Source organism: Abramis brama, assembly GCF_963993115.1.
Source record: "Abramis brama genome assembly, chromosome: 6".
NCBI lineage: Eukaryota > Metazoa > Chordata > Actinopteri > Cypriniformes > Leuciscidae > Abramis > Abramis brama.
The window spans coordinates 43,071,662-43,089,437 of NC_139968.1; the positions used below are offsets into that span (position 1 = coordinate 43,071,662).

The 17,776-nt window shown below is 39.0% G+C and overlaps 1 protein-coding gene and 1 long non-coding RNA gene across 2 annotated transcripts in view; one reads left to right on the top strand and one right to left on the bottom strand.

Annotated features, from left to right (window-relative positions):
• fbn2b (fibrillin 2b) overlaps positions 1-17,776 on the top strand; it is a 69,550-nt gene that overhangs the window by 31,014 nt on the left and 20,760 nt on the right. The window contains exons 13-37 of the mRNA XM_084117892.1: positions 94-213; positions 1,060-1,185; positions 1,428-1,550; positions 2,518-2,793; positions 2,908-2,961; positions 3,321-3,446; positions 3,607-3,732; positions 3,812-3,931; positions 4,454-4,591; positions 5,562-5,612; positions 5,699-5,824; positions 6,338-6,565; positions 7,892-8,017; positions 8,113-8,241; positions 8,518-8,643; positions 8,988-9,113; positions 11,040-11,162; positions 11,247-11,372; positions 12,245-12,370; positions 12,468-12,590; positions 13,294-13,416; positions 13,524-13,649; positions 14,426-14,548; positions 14,845-14,967; positions 15,577-15,738. Of these exons, the coding sequence (XP_083974018.1) occupies positions 94-213; positions 1,060-1,185; positions 1,428-1,550; positions 2,518-2,793; positions 2,908-2,961; positions 3,321-3,446; positions 3,607-3,732; positions 3,812-3,931; positions 4,454-4,591; positions 5,562-5,612; positions 5,699-5,824; positions 6,338-6,565; positions 7,892-8,017; positions 8,113-8,241; positions 8,518-8,643; positions 8,988-9,113; positions 11,040-11,162; positions 11,247-11,372; positions 12,245-12,370; positions 12,468-12,590; positions 13,294-13,416; positions 13,524-13,649; positions 14,426-14,548; positions 14,845-14,967; positions 15,577-15,738 (3,276 nt within the window). The remainder of the gene's footprint in view (positions 1-93; positions 214-1,059; positions 1,186-1,427; positions 1,551-2,517; positions 2,794-2,907; positions 2,962-3,320; positions 3,447-3,606; positions 3,733-3,811; positions 3,932-4,453; positions 4,592-5,561; positions 5,613-5,698; positions 5,825-6,337; positions 6,566-7,891; positions 8,018-8,112; positions 8,242-8,517; positions 8,644-8,987; positions 9,114-11,039; positions 11,163-11,246; positions 11,373-12,244; positions 12,371-12,467; positions 12,591-13,293; positions 13,417-13,523; positions 13,650-14,425; positions 14,549-14,844; positions 14,968-15,576; positions 15,739-17,776) is intronic.
• On the bottom strand, positions 5,711-15,621 carry LOC311085380. The gene is made up of 5 exons (XR_014606796.1): positions 15,502-15,621; positions 14,913-15,023; positions 14,404-14,540; positions 11,229-11,364; positions 5,711-5,833 (listed from the first exon to the last, which is right to left on the bottom strand). It is a non-coding gene; the product is annotated as an uncharacterized lncRNA (long non-coding RNA).

Sequence of the window (17,776 nt, forward strand, 5' to 3'; positions counted from 1 at the left end):
GGTGGTTTGTAGTGGCTTGACTGCCAGTATTTTAACTCATATAATTGATTAATGGTGCTAATAGTTTCTCATACATCTGCCTTCTACCCTCAGACGTGGACGAGTGCAACAGTAACCCGTGTGTGAACGGAGACTGCGTCAACACGCAAGGATCGTATCACTGCAAATGTCACGAGGGATACCAGGGAACGCCGACCAAACAGGCCTGCATTGGTTTGTTGCTTGTTATTCTGGTCTAAAACCTATTTTATGCCAAAAACTCGTTTAATGCCAAACATTTTTACATTCAAAAGGTTTGAAAAAAAAAAAAAAACAGCTAAAAAACGGCCTTAAATATAAAATATCATTACATTAATCAGTTTCATGCTTCGTGCCTAGATTGTCATTATTTTTTACATTTTCTTATTATAAATATTTTAAGCAGTTTTTTTACTCAAACTATAACTAACAATTATACTTATAACTAAAAAATTTTTTAAATACTACATAGACAGTAAATGCATATTTTAATTTCAGAATGAATTTTATATATTTTTTAATTCTGTAAGGCAAGATGACTATTACTTATTTTAGTATTAATTATATGATTTAGTATTATACTATTATAGTATTTATTAATATTTTAAATAACTTTAATTTTTATATTTTTAGTTTTTAATTTAATTTTAGTTTAAGTTTTAGTAATTTTGTTGTGCTTTAGTTATTTTGTTTTTTTATTAAATTATGATATTTATTATTGATATTGTATTTAATTTCAACTTTATTTTAGTTATCAAATATAATTTTTAATAGTTTTAATTTTATTTGCAACACTTGAATTTTTTTTAAACATTTGACATTTTAAAAGTTATCTTGCGTTACACACTAAACAGACAAAAAAAACGACCAAATAATGTGACTATGACAGTTTAATGTGAATAATCCATTTTCAATGAATTTTCATGGTAATTTCAAAGTCAGCACATCATTTTTTTCAACTTTACACGCCATAATTTCAACTTTACACGGCCAAGCGCCCTCTGGTGGACAACTGTAACTAATACATTCCTGTTGCTTCAGACATTGACGAGTGTATCGTGAACGGTGTTATGTGCCGAAACGGACGCTGTGTGAACACCGATGGAAGTTTCCAGTGCATCTGTAACGCTGGCTTTGAAATCAGCCCTGATGGGAAGAACTGCGTCGGTAAGTGCTTAAACTGCAACTTTAACATACTCTGTTGTGCAATCTGAATAGCCTAATATATATATATATATATATATATATATATATATATATATATATATATATATATATACACCACAGGTTGGTGGAGGGTGTTAAAAGGTCAACATAATAGTTTTTCATTAATAACTTTGACAAATACAAACACAACTTAATATCCACCATTTGTTTTTATAGTCTAATGGTGTTTTCTTGTCCTCCAGACCATGATGAATGTGCCACCACCAACATGTGCCTCAATGGCATGTGCATCAACGAAGACGGAAGCTTCAAGTGCATCTGCAAACCTGGTTTTGCGTTGGCACCCAATGGACGCTACTGCACCGGTGAGCATGTGTGGGATTTACTTTGACGGATTATTAAACCCCAGAAATGGTTTACTCACCCTCGTGTCTGTCAATCGCCAAAAAATTACCAAAAAACAACTAAATAAAAGTGGCAAGAAAATAGTTTAGTAACTTGTGCGGCATATCCCGAGTCTATACGCTATATTCCGAGTCCTCTGAAGTCAAATGATAGTTTTGTGAAATCGCTAAAATAAAATTTCGTGCGAGAAACAGATGGTAAATAGTTAAAATCTTTGGTCTGGTGACCATTTTTCAATGAAGTCTTTAATGACCAAAATTTAAGTCGTTATTCTCTGAAAATTGTTCCCTCAGTGCAACTATTCATTCGCTACATTTCAAGTCTCCTGAAGTCGTACGATAGTTTTGTGCAAGAAATCGCTAAAATCTCATTTTCATTTGCAAGTTTGACGTCAAATCTTACGTAACGCTTCTTGCGACGTCTTCGGTTCAAATGGTGAGCATTTGTCATTAGTCTTTAATGATCAAACTTTAAGTCGTTATTTCTAAAAATCTCTCATACGATAGTTTTGTGTGAGAAACAGATGGTAAATTGCTAAAACCTAATTTGCCTTTGCGCATTTTTACAAGTTTGACGTCAAATCTGATGTGATGCATCTTTGGTTCTCGCATCTGGTGACTATTTGTCAAAGAAGTCTTTAATGACCAAAATTTAAGTCGTTATTATCTGAAAAATAAACCCAAATCTAATTTGCGTTCACATATATATGCACGTCAGTGGTGCATGTTCGGCGTCAATGGGCGACAAGTCTTAAGACACAAGAACCAATGACATTTGTTGTCAATGATGTCAAACCTAATGCCTCAAGACATATGAGGCTAGTTTTCATGCCAAGTCAGATGTCGTTTGTGCTCATCTCATGACCGTTTGTTATTGACGTGCTGTTTGCTAACGTTTTACGCCATTTCCTCCGTTTCACCCTGACAGACATTGATGAATGCCAGACCTCGGGCATCTGTATGAACGGCCGCTGCGTGAACACCGAGGGCTCTTTCCGCTGTGAGTGCCCGCCAGGCCTGGCCATCGGCGTGGATGGGCGTGTCTGCATAGATACTCACATGCGCACCACATGCTACGGCGCAATAAAGATGGGCACATGTTCGCGCCCGTTCCCCGGGGCGGTGACGAAGTCTGAATGCTGTTGCGCCAACCCAGAACACGGCTTCGGAGAACCCTGCCAACCCTGCCCGGCGTTCAACTCAGGTAGACTGCAGGGATACACCTTCCAGTCCAGAACGATATTTTAATATTAACGCAACATACGTTAGCTTTGACTTGTGTGCTAACAGGTAGCTAACGTGTTTTGTTTGTCCTCAGCCGATTTTCAGGCGGTGTGCAGCAGTGGACCTGGAATCACCGCAGATGGACGAGGTAAGTCTGTCTTCGCTACTATGCTAGTACGTTTGCGAATGCTAAACGCTAACGGACTGTATTAGATTTCTTTACGAATGCTAAATGCTAATGAACTGTAATCACAGTAATTAGATTTCTTTGCGAAAGCTAAATGCTAATGAACTGTATTCGATTTATTTGCGAATGCTATACGCTAACGGCTGTATTTGACTTCTTTGCGAAAGCTAAATGCTAACGAACTGTATTAGATTTCTTTGCGAATGCTATACGCTAACGGGCTGTATTTGACTTCTTTGCGAATGGTAAATGCTAACGAACTGTATTAGATTTCTTTGCGAATGCTAAATGCTAACAAACTGTATTCGATTTCTTCGTAGACATCAATGAATGTGCTTTGGATCCAGACATCTGTCAAAACGGTATCTGCGAGAATTTGCGCGGGAGCTACCGTTGCATCTGTAACATCGGCTACGAGTCTGACACTAGCGGAAAGAATTGCGTGGGTGAGTTGCGTTACTTTTTTTTTTAATTACGCAAGACGTAGCTTCTACTACTGTTTTGTTTTATGTACAAAATACATTTTGAACAACATTTGAACAACATGCTCTAACACCTAGCAAAAGTAGTTTGATTAATTTCGTGAATTTTTTGCGCATGTTTCAGACATTAACGAGTGTTTGGTGAATCGGTTGTTGTGCGACAACGGCATGTGTAGAAACACGCCCGGAAGTTACACTTGCTCTTGCCCCAAAGGATTCTCCTTCAAAGCCGATTCTGAGACATGCGAAGGTAACTACGACTCCTTAAAAACAAAAAAATCGTATCTTTTATCATAAATTTATATCGTAATGTCATACATTTCGCTCAGACATCAACGAGTGCGACTCCAACCCCTGCATCAACGGCGTGTGCCGCAACATAGCCGGTTCCTTCAATTGCGAATGTTCCCACGGCAGCAAGCTGGACTCCACCAACACCATCTGCGTAGGTAAGTACGAACATTCGTTTTAGGCTAAAGAACAACGCCGTTTTATGCTAGCAGAAATGTGTCCACAGCGAGTTTTGATTGGTTAATCGCTTATGGATAGTTTAGTGGCTATTCAATGTTTTTAAAAAATTGCACAGAAGATGCTAAACAAGCAACCAACCACTTCCTGAAAGATTTTATTGTGCTACATTAGCATATGCCAATGTTGTTTATTTCCATTTTAAAGGTAACTGGATAACATTCTGCTACTTTTATCCATTTCTAGCCAGGCGGTTTTCATTCTTTGTCTGAAACTGAACATCGTTTGATTGAAATTAATGGAGTATGAAGGCAATAGGTCACGCGTTTGTGCTTTCAGGATGAATGCCCACTGTGATCTCATCCCGCTAGATATCCAAGTTGGTTTTTATATATCTGCAGAAATGCATCGATTCTCCACAGGGGAGTCGCTTCAAATGTCACAACGTCCATTTGTCATTGTCACACTTTCTTGGTTCTCTTGCACGTATTTGCCTCATGCAGACAGCATGAAAGGAACCTGCTGGCTGAACATCCAGGACGGCCGCTGTGAGGTGAATATAAACGGGGCCACGCTGAAGTCCGAGTGCTGCTCTACGCTGGGGGCGGCCTGGGGAAGCCCATGTGAACGCTGTGAAATTGGTTAGTTCATATGCAAAAACTAACCAAACAATTATATATATATATATATTACCCAATTGAAGAAAATATTTTTTTATAATAATTTATATTTTAAATATATATATATAAATGTTTGAAAATTATTTGATATATAACTTTTGCTTATATATATATATATACACACAATTGTATTTGTATTTTTATTATAATTGATATTTTTTTATCATTTACATTTATTATATAATATTTAATATATAACCTGCTTATATATAATCTTATTTTCATTTTTTTATTATAATTTATATCTATTTTTAGAATATATATATATATATATATATATATATATATATATATATATACAAACATTTAAAAAAATATTATTTGATATACTTATACATAATTTTATTTGTATTTTTATTATAATTTATAAATAATTTATCATTTAAAACATGAAAAATTATATATATTTTTGAAATGTATTTATATATAACTTCTGCTTATATCTGTTTTTTATTATAATAATGTATGTATAATTTTTATCATTCATACAAATTAAAAATATTAAATTTATATTTGTATTATATAATATTTAATATATAACTTATATATATATATATATAGCTTATATATAATCTTATTTAAATTTTGTATTATAAATATATTAGAATACATACTTTTATTTTTTACATTTGATATATAACTTTTGCTTTTATATATATAATTTTATGTGTATTTTTATTATAATTTATAAATAATTTTTATCATTTAAAAAAAATAAAAATGGAAATTATTTGATACATAACTTTAGCATATATATATATATATATATATATATATATATATATATATATATATAGATGCTGTTTATACATTTCGTTGTAATTTTGTCTCCGAAGTATCATTATCTTAAAAACATGCACACATACACATAGTAAACCGTATTGACAAGTGTTTGTTTTTATTAAACATGTTTTTGACATTATGTCTACAGATCCTGCCTGTTCGAAAGGTTTCGCTCGCATGAAAGGTCTTGTGTGTGAAGGTACGTGCTAGTGCTACCCACAATCCCTTGCTGCATTCACCTGGTGCGCTGCATGACGATGCATAACTTCTCTGCTCCATCTTCAGATATTAACGAGTGTGAGGTTTTCCCCGGCGTGTGCACAAACGGCCGGTGTGTGAACACCCAGGGCTCGTTCCGGTGCGAGTGTCCCGAGGGTCTCACGCTGGACGGAGCCGGACGAACATGTGTTGGTCTGTGAACTGAACATTTATATATTCAATATTTAGTCTGACTTATAAAATCATCATCACTTAAGCCGGGTGCACATTGTGCGATTTATAAAAGTTCATCAAAATCAAAAAAAAAAATCATCAATCAATGATGTGTTTAGTGATGCGAGTTGCATTACACATGGGATTGAAATGTTAATTTTGGTCATGGCTTGTCTTGAAAAACGAAGACGATTTGACTGTAGTCGTAGGAGAGTCACTGCAGGACTGAGAGTCAAATCTTCTGACACTAACAGAATTTTATCTGAGGTAAAATTTGATCGTAACGGTCATTAATCGGCTGACGGTGAACATGTCAAACTAACGATCAAAGACTTCAGATTTTAGCCTATAGGATCAGAGGAATCTTTTATGATTTGCATAAATTTGTCTCAGACGGTCAAATCGTACAGTGTGAACCCGGCTTTACTAAATCAAACTTTGTCAGGTCTTGATCCAAAGCAGTGATGTAAACTGGTTGTGTGTGTCCCGCAGACATCCGAAGCGAGCAGTGTTACATGAAATGGGACGAGGACGAGTGCGTGGAGCCGTTACCGGGCCGTTACCGGGCGGATATGTGCTGTTGTACGGTGGGAGCGGCGTGGGGCGTCGACTGTGAGGCGTGTCCCAAACCAAACACTCCCGAATATAAAAGCATCTGCCCTCGTGGACCCGGGATCGCCAACCGAGGAGACATCCTGACAGGGAGACCCTTCTATAAAGGTCATTTATTCACAGAGATCTACGTATATAGAAATCTTGACCGATGTGATAACGATAACTGTTTTGGATATTGCTGATATTATACATCAACATTTGAAAACATTGTTTCAGCCGATAATTTTGAAAACACTAATTTCTGAAACCTATATTATGGCTGACATTATCTATATATATATTTTACTACCAAAAAACATGACAAATCTTATAATTTATAATATACATTTTTTATATTATTATTATTTATTTTTTTATTCTAAAATTATATTAGATTTAAATTAAATTATTAAATTAAATTTTGTCTGTCTGAAGTTTGGGAACATTGGGAATAACACTTATTTATCCTTCTTTATTGCATATTATTATTATGTATTATCTATATTTGGGCTTTACAACTTAAAAAAAAATATATATATATATTACCTAAAACTTTCAAAAATGTTTCTTAAATTAAAAAAAATAAAATTATATATTATATTAAAATTATATAAAAATGTACTATATATATATATATATATATATATTAGATATAGATTTATTGGTTATCAACAGCATAATACATAATTTTTTTTAAAGATGAATATATTTTTAAATCAAAACTTTCACACTTTACACTTTATTAAAACTAACTCAATTTATTAAAACTTCACTAATCATTTATTTCATTAGTCTTATTAGTTTATTTTATTAGCTAAGTTATACCCAAAGTTACAGTTTATAAGTTAACAGAAATAGTATTAAAATAAATATACCATATATAATAAATACTATTAATTATATTAGAAGTAGTATCAGGATTACCACCATTTAAATATAAATGGATATATTGAAACGTGTCTATAATAAAAAAACAATTTTTTAGATATATTGGTAACACTTTATTTTATAGTTACTGCCGTTACTGTAGTAATAACTATAAATTATGCATAATTACATGCATCTAACCCTACACCAAAACTCAATCCTAACCCTATAGTAAGTACATGCAGTTAATAATTATTATTACACAGTACTTAAATGTATAATTACACCTTAAAATAAAGTGTAACCAAATTATTTACCATTATCTGCACACCAATTTTACCGCAGTTTTGTCAAAATATCACTGTTACAATCACACTGACATACACAAATCAGACACAAATCAATTTTTGAGTGTGTGATAATGATGTTATAATCAAAGACTTCAGATATAGAAAGACGCTGCACTCATATGACTATGAATGGGAGAAAGTTTCCCCATCCACAGACACAGAAGCTGTACTTGCGTGACTGAAACTGAGTGTTTGAAAGATGGGACTTTGTCTTAAAGCCTGATTTCCCCTGTAGATGTGAACGAATGTAAGGTGTTCAAAGGCCTGTGCACTCACGGGACGTGCCGAAACACCATCGGGAGCTTCAAGTGTCGCTGTGACAGTGGTTTCGCCCTCACCATGGAGGAGAGGAACTGCACAGGTCCACATCTCTCACACACACACACACACATCTGAATCAGACTCACACTCCATGTGTTTCTGTGCATGGCTCACGCGGTTCCCTTCATCCGGCAGATATCGACGAGTGCACCATCTCTCCTGACCTGTGTGGACACGGCGTCTGCGTCAACACGCCGGGCAGCTTTGAGTGCGAGTGTGCCGACGGCTACGAGAGCGGCTTCATGATGATGAAGAACTGCATGGGTGAGACACCAGAGGCCTTTATACAGCCACGCTTTTCATCCACTCTTGCAGTGGTAGGGGTTGAGTGAGAATCTTTTTCTCCTGCTTTTTCGTGTAATTAGGGAGTGAGGAAAGACCACTGCATTTTAATTTTCTTTCTTTTGATAGGCTTATTAGTTACCATTGGGTTTAGACAGTGGCAACTTTTTGCTTGCTATTTTGACTAAGCCCACCTCTCTCTCTCTCTCTCTCTCTCTCTCTCTCTCTCTCTCTCTCCTCCCTCTCGCTCTCCTGCAGACGTGGACGAGTGTGAGCGGGACCCTATGCTGTGTCGCGGAGGCGAGTGTCTGAACACCGAGGGCAGTTATGAGTGTGACTGTCCTCCAGGACACCAGCTGAGCACTGAAGCATCTGCCTGTGAAGGTACACAAGCTTTAAACACACACACATTTACTCAATATGTGTGAGTGAGTGAATATGTGTGTGAATACATTCTGTTTATCAACTAAAAAACCTATTTATATCATTTCACTTTAATATTACTTTATCCAGTTAATATTTTGTCCATTTAGTAATATTTCATATTTTTACCAATTCATATTTAATTAAAAAACTAATCTTTTATTTTCTTAATTTTGTTAGTAGTTTATTTAAATAGTATTTTTTTTAATTATAGTATTAAAATAAAATATTAAAATAAATTATTATTGTTATTATTATATTATAAATCAAACCTTTTATCTCTACTTTATTATAATTGTTTTCAGATGTGAACGAGTGTCAGCTGAGCGATAACCTGTGTAAGAACGGTCAGTGTGTGAACATGGTGGGAACCTACCAGTGCTCCTGCAACACGGGATACCAGGTGACGCCCGACAGACAGGGCTGTGTGGGTGAGCAAACATCCGCAAACATTCCCAAACATCCCTAAAACATCTGCAAACATTCCCAAATATTCCCAAAGATCCTCAAACATCTGTAAACATCCGCAAACATTCCCAAACATCCCCAAAACATCTGCAAACATTCCCAAATATTCCCAAAGATCCTCAAACATCTGTAAACATCCGCAAACATTCCCAAACATCCTCAAAACGTACGCAAACATTCCCAAATATTCCCAAACATCTGCTTACATTCCCAAAGATCCTCGAACATCTGTAAACATCCGCAAACATTCCCAAACATCCCCAAAACATACGCAAACATCCACAAACATCTGCAAGCATCCGCAAACATTCCCAAACATCTGCAAACATTCCCAAATATTCCCAAACATCTGCAAACATTCTCAAACATCCCTAAAACATCTGCAAACATTCCCAAATATTCCCAAAGATCCTCAAACATCTGTAAACATCCGCAAACATTCCCAAACATCCTCAAAACGTACGCAAACATTCCCAAATATTCCCAAACATCTGCTTACATTCCCAAAGATCCTCGAACATCTGTAAACATCCGCAAACATTCCCAAACATCCCCAAAACATACGCAAACATCCACAAACATCTGCAAGCATCCGCAAACATTCCCAAACATCTGCAAATATTCCCAAACATCTGCAAACATCCGCAAACATGCCCAAACATCCCCAAAACATACGCAAACATTCCCAAACATCTGCAAACATTCCCAAATATTCCCAAACATCTGCAAACATTCCCAAACATCCCCAAAACATACGCAAACATTCGCAAACATCCGCAAACATTCCCAAATATTCCCAAACATTCCCAAACATCTGCTTACATTCCCAAAGATCCTCAAACATCTGTAAACATCCGCAAACGTTCCCAAACATCCGCAAACATTCCCAAAGATCCTCAAACATCTGTAAACATCCACAAACATTCCCAAACATCCCCAAAACATATACGCAAACATTCCCAAACATCTGCAAACATCCGCAAACATTCCCAAACATCCCCAAAACATACGCAAACATTCTCAAATATTCCCAAATATTCCCAAACATCCTCAAACATTCCCATACACCTGCAAACATTCCCAAACATCCTCAAATATTCCCAAACATCCACAAACATTCCCAAACATTCCAAAACATCCTCAAATATTCCCAAACATCCGCAAACATTCCCAAACATCCTCAAACATCTGTAAACATTCCCAAGCATCCACAAAACATCTGCAAACATCCTCAAACATTCCCAAACATCTACAAACATCTGCAAACATCCTCAGACAACTTCAAACATTCCCAAACATTCCCTAACATCCCCAAACATTCCCAAACATCTGCAAACATACTCAAACATTCCCAAACATCTGCAAACATCCTCAGACATCCTCAAACATTCCCAAACATCCCCAAATATTCCCAAACATCTGCAAAAATATTCCAAACATTTGCAAATATTCCCAAACATCTGCAAAAATCCTGAAACAGCCTCAATCATTCCCAAACATCCTCAAACATCCCCAAACATCTACAAACATCCTCAAACATTCCCAAACATCCCCAAAATATTCCCAAACATCCAGAAACATCTGCAAACATCCCCAAACATCCGGAAATATCCCAACACATCCTCAAACATCCGCAAACTTTTGAACTAACATTCATTCTCAGAAACACCTTATAATTGTAATTTACTTTGAATTAAAAAAAAGAAAAAAAATTAAGTAAACAACTTTATATTATTTCATTTTAATGCTTAGTAACCTTTATTTGTTCGCTGTTTTTTGTATTAATTATTTTATTTGTTTGTTTGTGTGATTTACTGTTATGAAATAAGAATATGTAATCATGCTGCCTTCTGTAAGGAGACAAACTAAGAAAGTGTGTTTTGTGGCAGATATCGACGAGTGCACCATCATGAACGGCGGCTGCGACACACACTGCACGAACTCGGAGGGAAGTTACGAATGCAGCTGCAGCGAAGGTTACGCACTCATGCCCGACCTCAGGACCTGCGCCGGTGAGACACACACACACACACACACACACACACACACACACACACGGGACGTCCTCTCAGACTGACCCTCGGCTCTTTCCGTAGACATCGACGAGTGCGAAGACTCTCCCGACATCTGCGACGGCGGCCAGTGTACGAACATCCCCGGAGAATATCGCTGCCTCTGCTACGACGGGTTCATGGCCTCCATGGACATGAGGACCTGCATCGGTGAGACACACAGCATCAGTGTATATGTGTGTGTGAGGACGACACACGTTTGTGTAGATATAACCTTTAAATGATATAAAAATATTAAAGTAATTTAATATATTTATAGTGTGTAACTTCAGTTCATACGTGTGTGAAGACAAGAGACTAAACTTATATATACGTTTGATTATATATCACTTTTAAATTATTAAAAAAGTAATTTATTTAAAATAATTTGAATTTGTTTGTCAGTGTAGTTTACATTTAATTAAATAATAAAAAATATTACAAGTAACAATTTACCTTTAAGTAAATCATTTCACATAATTTCATTTTGATTTGTTTTATGTTTTTTTTTAATTATTTGTTTGTTTGAGTAATTTACATTTAATAAAAAAGTACATTATTTTATTTTATTTATTTATTTTATTTATGCGTTTATGTATTTATTTCATTTTTTAATTATTTAATTTGTTTTTTTTTTTGTGTAATTTACTTTCAATTAAAAGTTACATAATTTATTACATCTATTTATGAATTAATTGTTTATGAATGATTTAATTGGATCAATTTGTTTATTTTAAGTACTAATTTACTTTTAATAAAATAATTTGGGTATTGTTTAATTTTAATGTGTAGTAACCTTGATTTTTTTTGTATTATTATTTAATTTGATTAATTTACTTTTAAACATCTTGATTTATTATTTTAAAAAATTAAAATAATTGCATTTTATGAAATAATTTATATTGTTTAGTCATTTTTTTACTTTTTATGAATTTTTTATTTCATCCATTTGTTTGTTATTTATGTGTAACATATTTTTATTCTAATATGTACTAATGATATTGTGCTGTTTGTTGGTATCATTTCCTGATGTTATGGTCCAGATGTCAATGAGTGCGACCTGAACCCCAACATCTGTCTCCACGGCGACTGTGAGAACACTAAAGGATCCTTCATCTGCCACTGTCAGCTGGGATACTTCGTCAAGAAGGGCTCCACCGGATGCACAGGTACGAGAGTCCAGTCCCTCACACCAGATTAAGTCAGGCTGGTTTTTGGGAACATGCTAGCTGGTACAAAGAGGTTTGATTTTTTTTTCTTCTCCAGATATCGATGAATGTGAGATCGGCGCTCATAACTGCGACATGCACGCGGCGTGCGTCAACGTTCCCGGCAGCTTCAAGTGCCGCTGTCGCGACGGCTGGGAAGGAGACGGCATCAAATGCATCGGTGAGTGGCGAACGTTCCTCTCTGAACCAGGCGTGCCGCACAAGTCCTGAAAAGTGAAGCCAAAGCGTCTCGATCGCCCCCCGGTGGCTGGTCCCAGTATAGCTCATAAACCCCGCCTCCTCATCAAGACTAATGGGACACAAGCGAAACTAAACAACCTAATTACACTTCAAATAATTTTTTCCGAAGATGTTTTCTGTAATTTTAGGTAGTTTTGATAACGCCGATGTAAGTTTAAGTGTTCGTTTTTTTAAATAAGTTTGTTCTTAGTTAGTTATTTGATGCTTTAAAAACGGGAATGTGACGTCATGATTGACAGCTGTGATTGACAGCTTCTCTAAACAAAGTCACTGAAGCACCAATGGACTTTTTGGGGATTTTCGGGAGGAGATTGGAGCTTTAACTTTAATTTCTACTTGTCCATAACTGTTAATTATTTCACACTGACTTAATGAGTTGCTCTGCAGTAAACTTTGCTAACGGTTTCTGCGTGTGTGTGTGAGTGTGGGCGGGGCCTTGATATCGCGGCTCCATTTCACATTTTTCTAAAGCGCAAAATCATGTCCCAAATCAGCGCCTTATTAGGACATATTAGGCAGCTTCACTTTTCACCAATGGAAGAGAGTGAATGGGGTCGTCCATCTTTTTTTACAGTCTATGCTCTGAACGTAGTCTGAGTTCAGTAATGATTGTGTCTCTGCAGATGTGGACGAGTGTGTCACTGAAGAGCACAACTGTAACCCCAACGCCGAGTGCATGAACACGCCGGGCTCGTACCGCTGCACCTGTAAAGAGGGATTCAACGGAGACGGCTTCACCTGCTCCGGTACAGCTCACACCTGACTCTATTACAGCGCAATTATCCTGTAAAACAGACATGAATCACACGATTGTTCTGAGATGGGACTGAGATTCCTGTCTGTGTGCCTGTAGACATGGACGAGTGCGCGGATAACGTGAATCTGTGTGAGAACGGCCAGTGTCTGAACGCCCCGGGCGGATACCGCTGCGAGTGTGAGATGGGCTTCACCCCGACTGAGGACAGCAAGGCCTGCCAGGGTAAACACACACACGCACACACACACACACACCTACAGTAACTCACACACTTACACACCTACAGTAACACACACACTCACTCACACACACTCTAACACACACACCCTTACAGTAACACACACACTCACTCACACACACACACACACACACACACACGTCTGGTTCACTATCTTTGTGGGGACTCTCCATAGACGTAATGATTTTTATACTGTACAAACTGTATTATCTTTCCTTACACTAACCCTACCCATCAGACACACACACACACACACACACACACAGAAAACTCATTTTGTGAGATTAATAAGCTTGTTTCCTCATGGGGATCTACATCTAGGTCCCCACAGTGACACAAGTCACCATGAGTCAGTGTGCATTCAGGTTGAAGTCCCCACTGGGATAGAAAAACATTGTGTACACACTCTCACACACACACACACACACACACACACCTACAGTAACACACTCACTCACACGACAGTAACACACACACATCTACAGTAACACACTCACATACAGTTACACACTCACATACAGTAACACACACACATACAGTAACACACACACCTACTCTAATACACACACACACACACACACACACACACACACACACCTACAGTAACACACACACACCTTACAGTAACACTCACTCACACCTACAGTAACACACACACACACACCTACAGTAACACACACACACACACCTACAGTAACACACTCACACACACACACACAGTAACACACACTCACTCACAGCGCTGTGTGTCGTCCATCAGATATCGACGAGTGCAACTTCCAGAACATCTGTGTGTTCGGGTCGTGTCAGAACCTGCCGGGGATGTTCCGCTGCGTCTGTGACTACGGCTACGAGCTGGACCGCAGCGGAGGAAACTGCACAGGTGACACACACACACACACACGCATCACACACACACGCATCACATGAAGATCTTCAGCCTGCAGATCATCAGTTCATTTCAGCAAACGTCTACAAAAGGGCCTCATGTACAGTATTTCTTTGTGTAATTTACCTTTAATTAAATAATACAAATAATATATAATTTAACTGTAATCATGTTATTCTTAAAAGAGGCACTGTATGAGTTTCGGTCGTCACGGCCACTAATCCCACTGGAAACACAGAGAGTGTGTGTTATTTCTCAGTTCTGTCTCACACTGTCTCCGTCTGCCTTAGACATCAACGAGTGTTTCGACCCGGTGAACTGCATCAACGGAGTGTGTGTGAACCTGCCCGGCAGCTACCTGTGCAACTGCCCGCCGGACTTCGAGCTCAACCCGTCCGGAGTCGGCTGTGTCGGTACGTCACACACTCAGCGCCTCATTCCTATTCCTGACGCCGTCTCTATAGTAACACTGATCAAACAACAAAAGACAAAGAGAAAATTCACTCGTTTTTGACTGAATCACTTTTGAAAGCATATTTGTAATGTATATTTTATTTATAAAGTGCAGTGTTATTTTACATTTGATCACAGTTTCGGGATCTGATCACCTGAAAATCTTAAAACACTGTTTATTTCTGTCGTTTCTTTGTTCAGTTGTGTCTATTAGTTGTGATTGCTAGTTTTTTATTTGTTCTTTTTTACTTCCTGAGTGTTTACTTGTCTTTAATAATGCTTTACATTTATATTAGTTCAGCTAGTTGTTTTTCTGTGGTGTTTTTAAACCTCAGGCAAACGCTCCTTCAGTTAGTGTTCAAATGATTGTTATTCATGATATTCAGATACAATTAAATATTTAGAAATAAGACTAAATGTGAATGATATCTAAGTTTTTAATTTTTTTAACTTATTGGAATCGCAATTAGGAATTGTTAAAGTTCAAACGGTACCCGCCCCTCCTCATGCCTCTCATGTTCTGCGATACGCGTGACACTAAAGAGCCGTGATCCTCTCCCCTCGGACAGACACGCGTGTGGGAAACTGTTTCCTGGACACTCTGGACCGGGGCGACGGCGGGATCTCCTGCAGCGCTGAGATCGGAGTGGGCGTGACCCGCGCGTCCTGCTGCTGCTCGCTGGGCGGAGCCTGGGGCAACCCGTGTGAACTCTGCCCTCTCGTCAACTCCTGTACGGACACACACACACACACACACACACTGCCCTCTCGTCAACTCCTGTACGGACACACACACACACACACTGCCCTCTCGTCAACTCCTGTACGGACACACACACACACACACACACTGCCCTCTCGTCAACTCCTGTATGGACACATAAACACACACACACACACACACACACACTGCCCTCTCGTCAACTCCTGTACGGACACACACACACACACACACACTGCCCTCTCGTCAACTCCTGTATGGACACATACACACACACACACACACACACTGCCCTCTCGTCAACTCCTGTACGGACACACACACACACTGCCCTCTCGTCAACTCCTGTACGGACACACACACACACACACACACACTGCCCTCTCGTCAACTCCTGTACGGACACACACACACACACACACACACACACACTGCCCTCTCGTCAACTCCTGTACGGACACACACACACACACACACACACTGCCCTCTCGTCAACTCCTGTACGGACACACACACACACACACACTCACTGCTGTCACACACACACTCTGCCCTCTCGTCAACTCCTGTACGGATACACACACACACACACTCTGCCCTCTCGTCAACTCCTGTACGGATACACACACACTCACTGCTGTCACACACACACACACTCACTGCCCTCTCGTCAACTCCTGTACAGACACACTCACTGCTGTCTTACACACACACTCACTGCTGTCTTACACACACACTCACTGCTGTCACACACACACACACACTCACTGCCCTCTTGTCAACTCCTGTACGGACACACACACACACACACACACACACACACACTGCCCTCTCATCAACTCCTGTACGGACACACACACACACACACACACACACACTCTGCCCTCTCGTCAACTCCTGTACGGATACACACACACTCACTGCTGTCACACACACACACACTCACTGCCCTCTCGTCAACTCCTGTACAGACACACTCACTGCTGTCTTACACACACACTCACTGCTGTCTTACACACACACTCACTGCTGTCACACACACACTCTGCCCTCTCGTCAACTCCTGTACGGACACACACACTGCTGTCACACACACACTCACTGCTGTCTTACACACACTCACTGCTGTCTTACACACACTCACTGCTGTCACACACACACTCACTGCTGTCTTACACACACTCACTGCTGTCTTACACACACTCACTGCTGTCTTAGACACACTCACTGCTGTCACACACACTCACTGCTGTCTTACACACACTCACTGCTGTCTTACACACACTCACTGCTGTCTTACACACACACTCACTGCTGTCACACACACACTCACTCCTGTCTTACACACACTCACTGCTGTCTTACACACACACACTCACTGCTGTCTTACACACACTCACTGCTGTCTTACACACACTCACTGCTGTCACACACACACTCACTGCTGTCTTACACACACTCACTGCTGTCACACACACACTCACTGCTGTCTTACACACACTCACTGCTGTCATACACACACTCACTGCTGTCTTACACTCACTGCTGTCACACACACACTCACTGCTGTCTTACACACACTCACTGCTGTCATACACACACTCACTGCTGTCACACACACTCACTGCTGTCTTACACACACTCACTGCTGTCTTACACACACTCACTGCTGTCACACACACACTCACTGCTGTCTTACACACACTCACTGCTGTCATACACACACTCACTGCTGTCTTACACACACACACACTCACTGCTGTCTTACACACACTCACTGCTGTCACACACACACTCACTGCTGTCACACACACACTCACTGCTGTCTTACACACACTCACTGCTGTCATACACACACTCACTGCTGTCTTACACACACACACTCACTGCTGTCTTACACACACTCACTGCTGTCACACACACACTCACTGCTGTCACACACACACTCACTGCTGTCTTACACACACACACTCACTGCTGTCTTACACACACTCACTGCTGTCACACACACACTCACTGCTGTCACACACACACTCACTGCTGTCTTA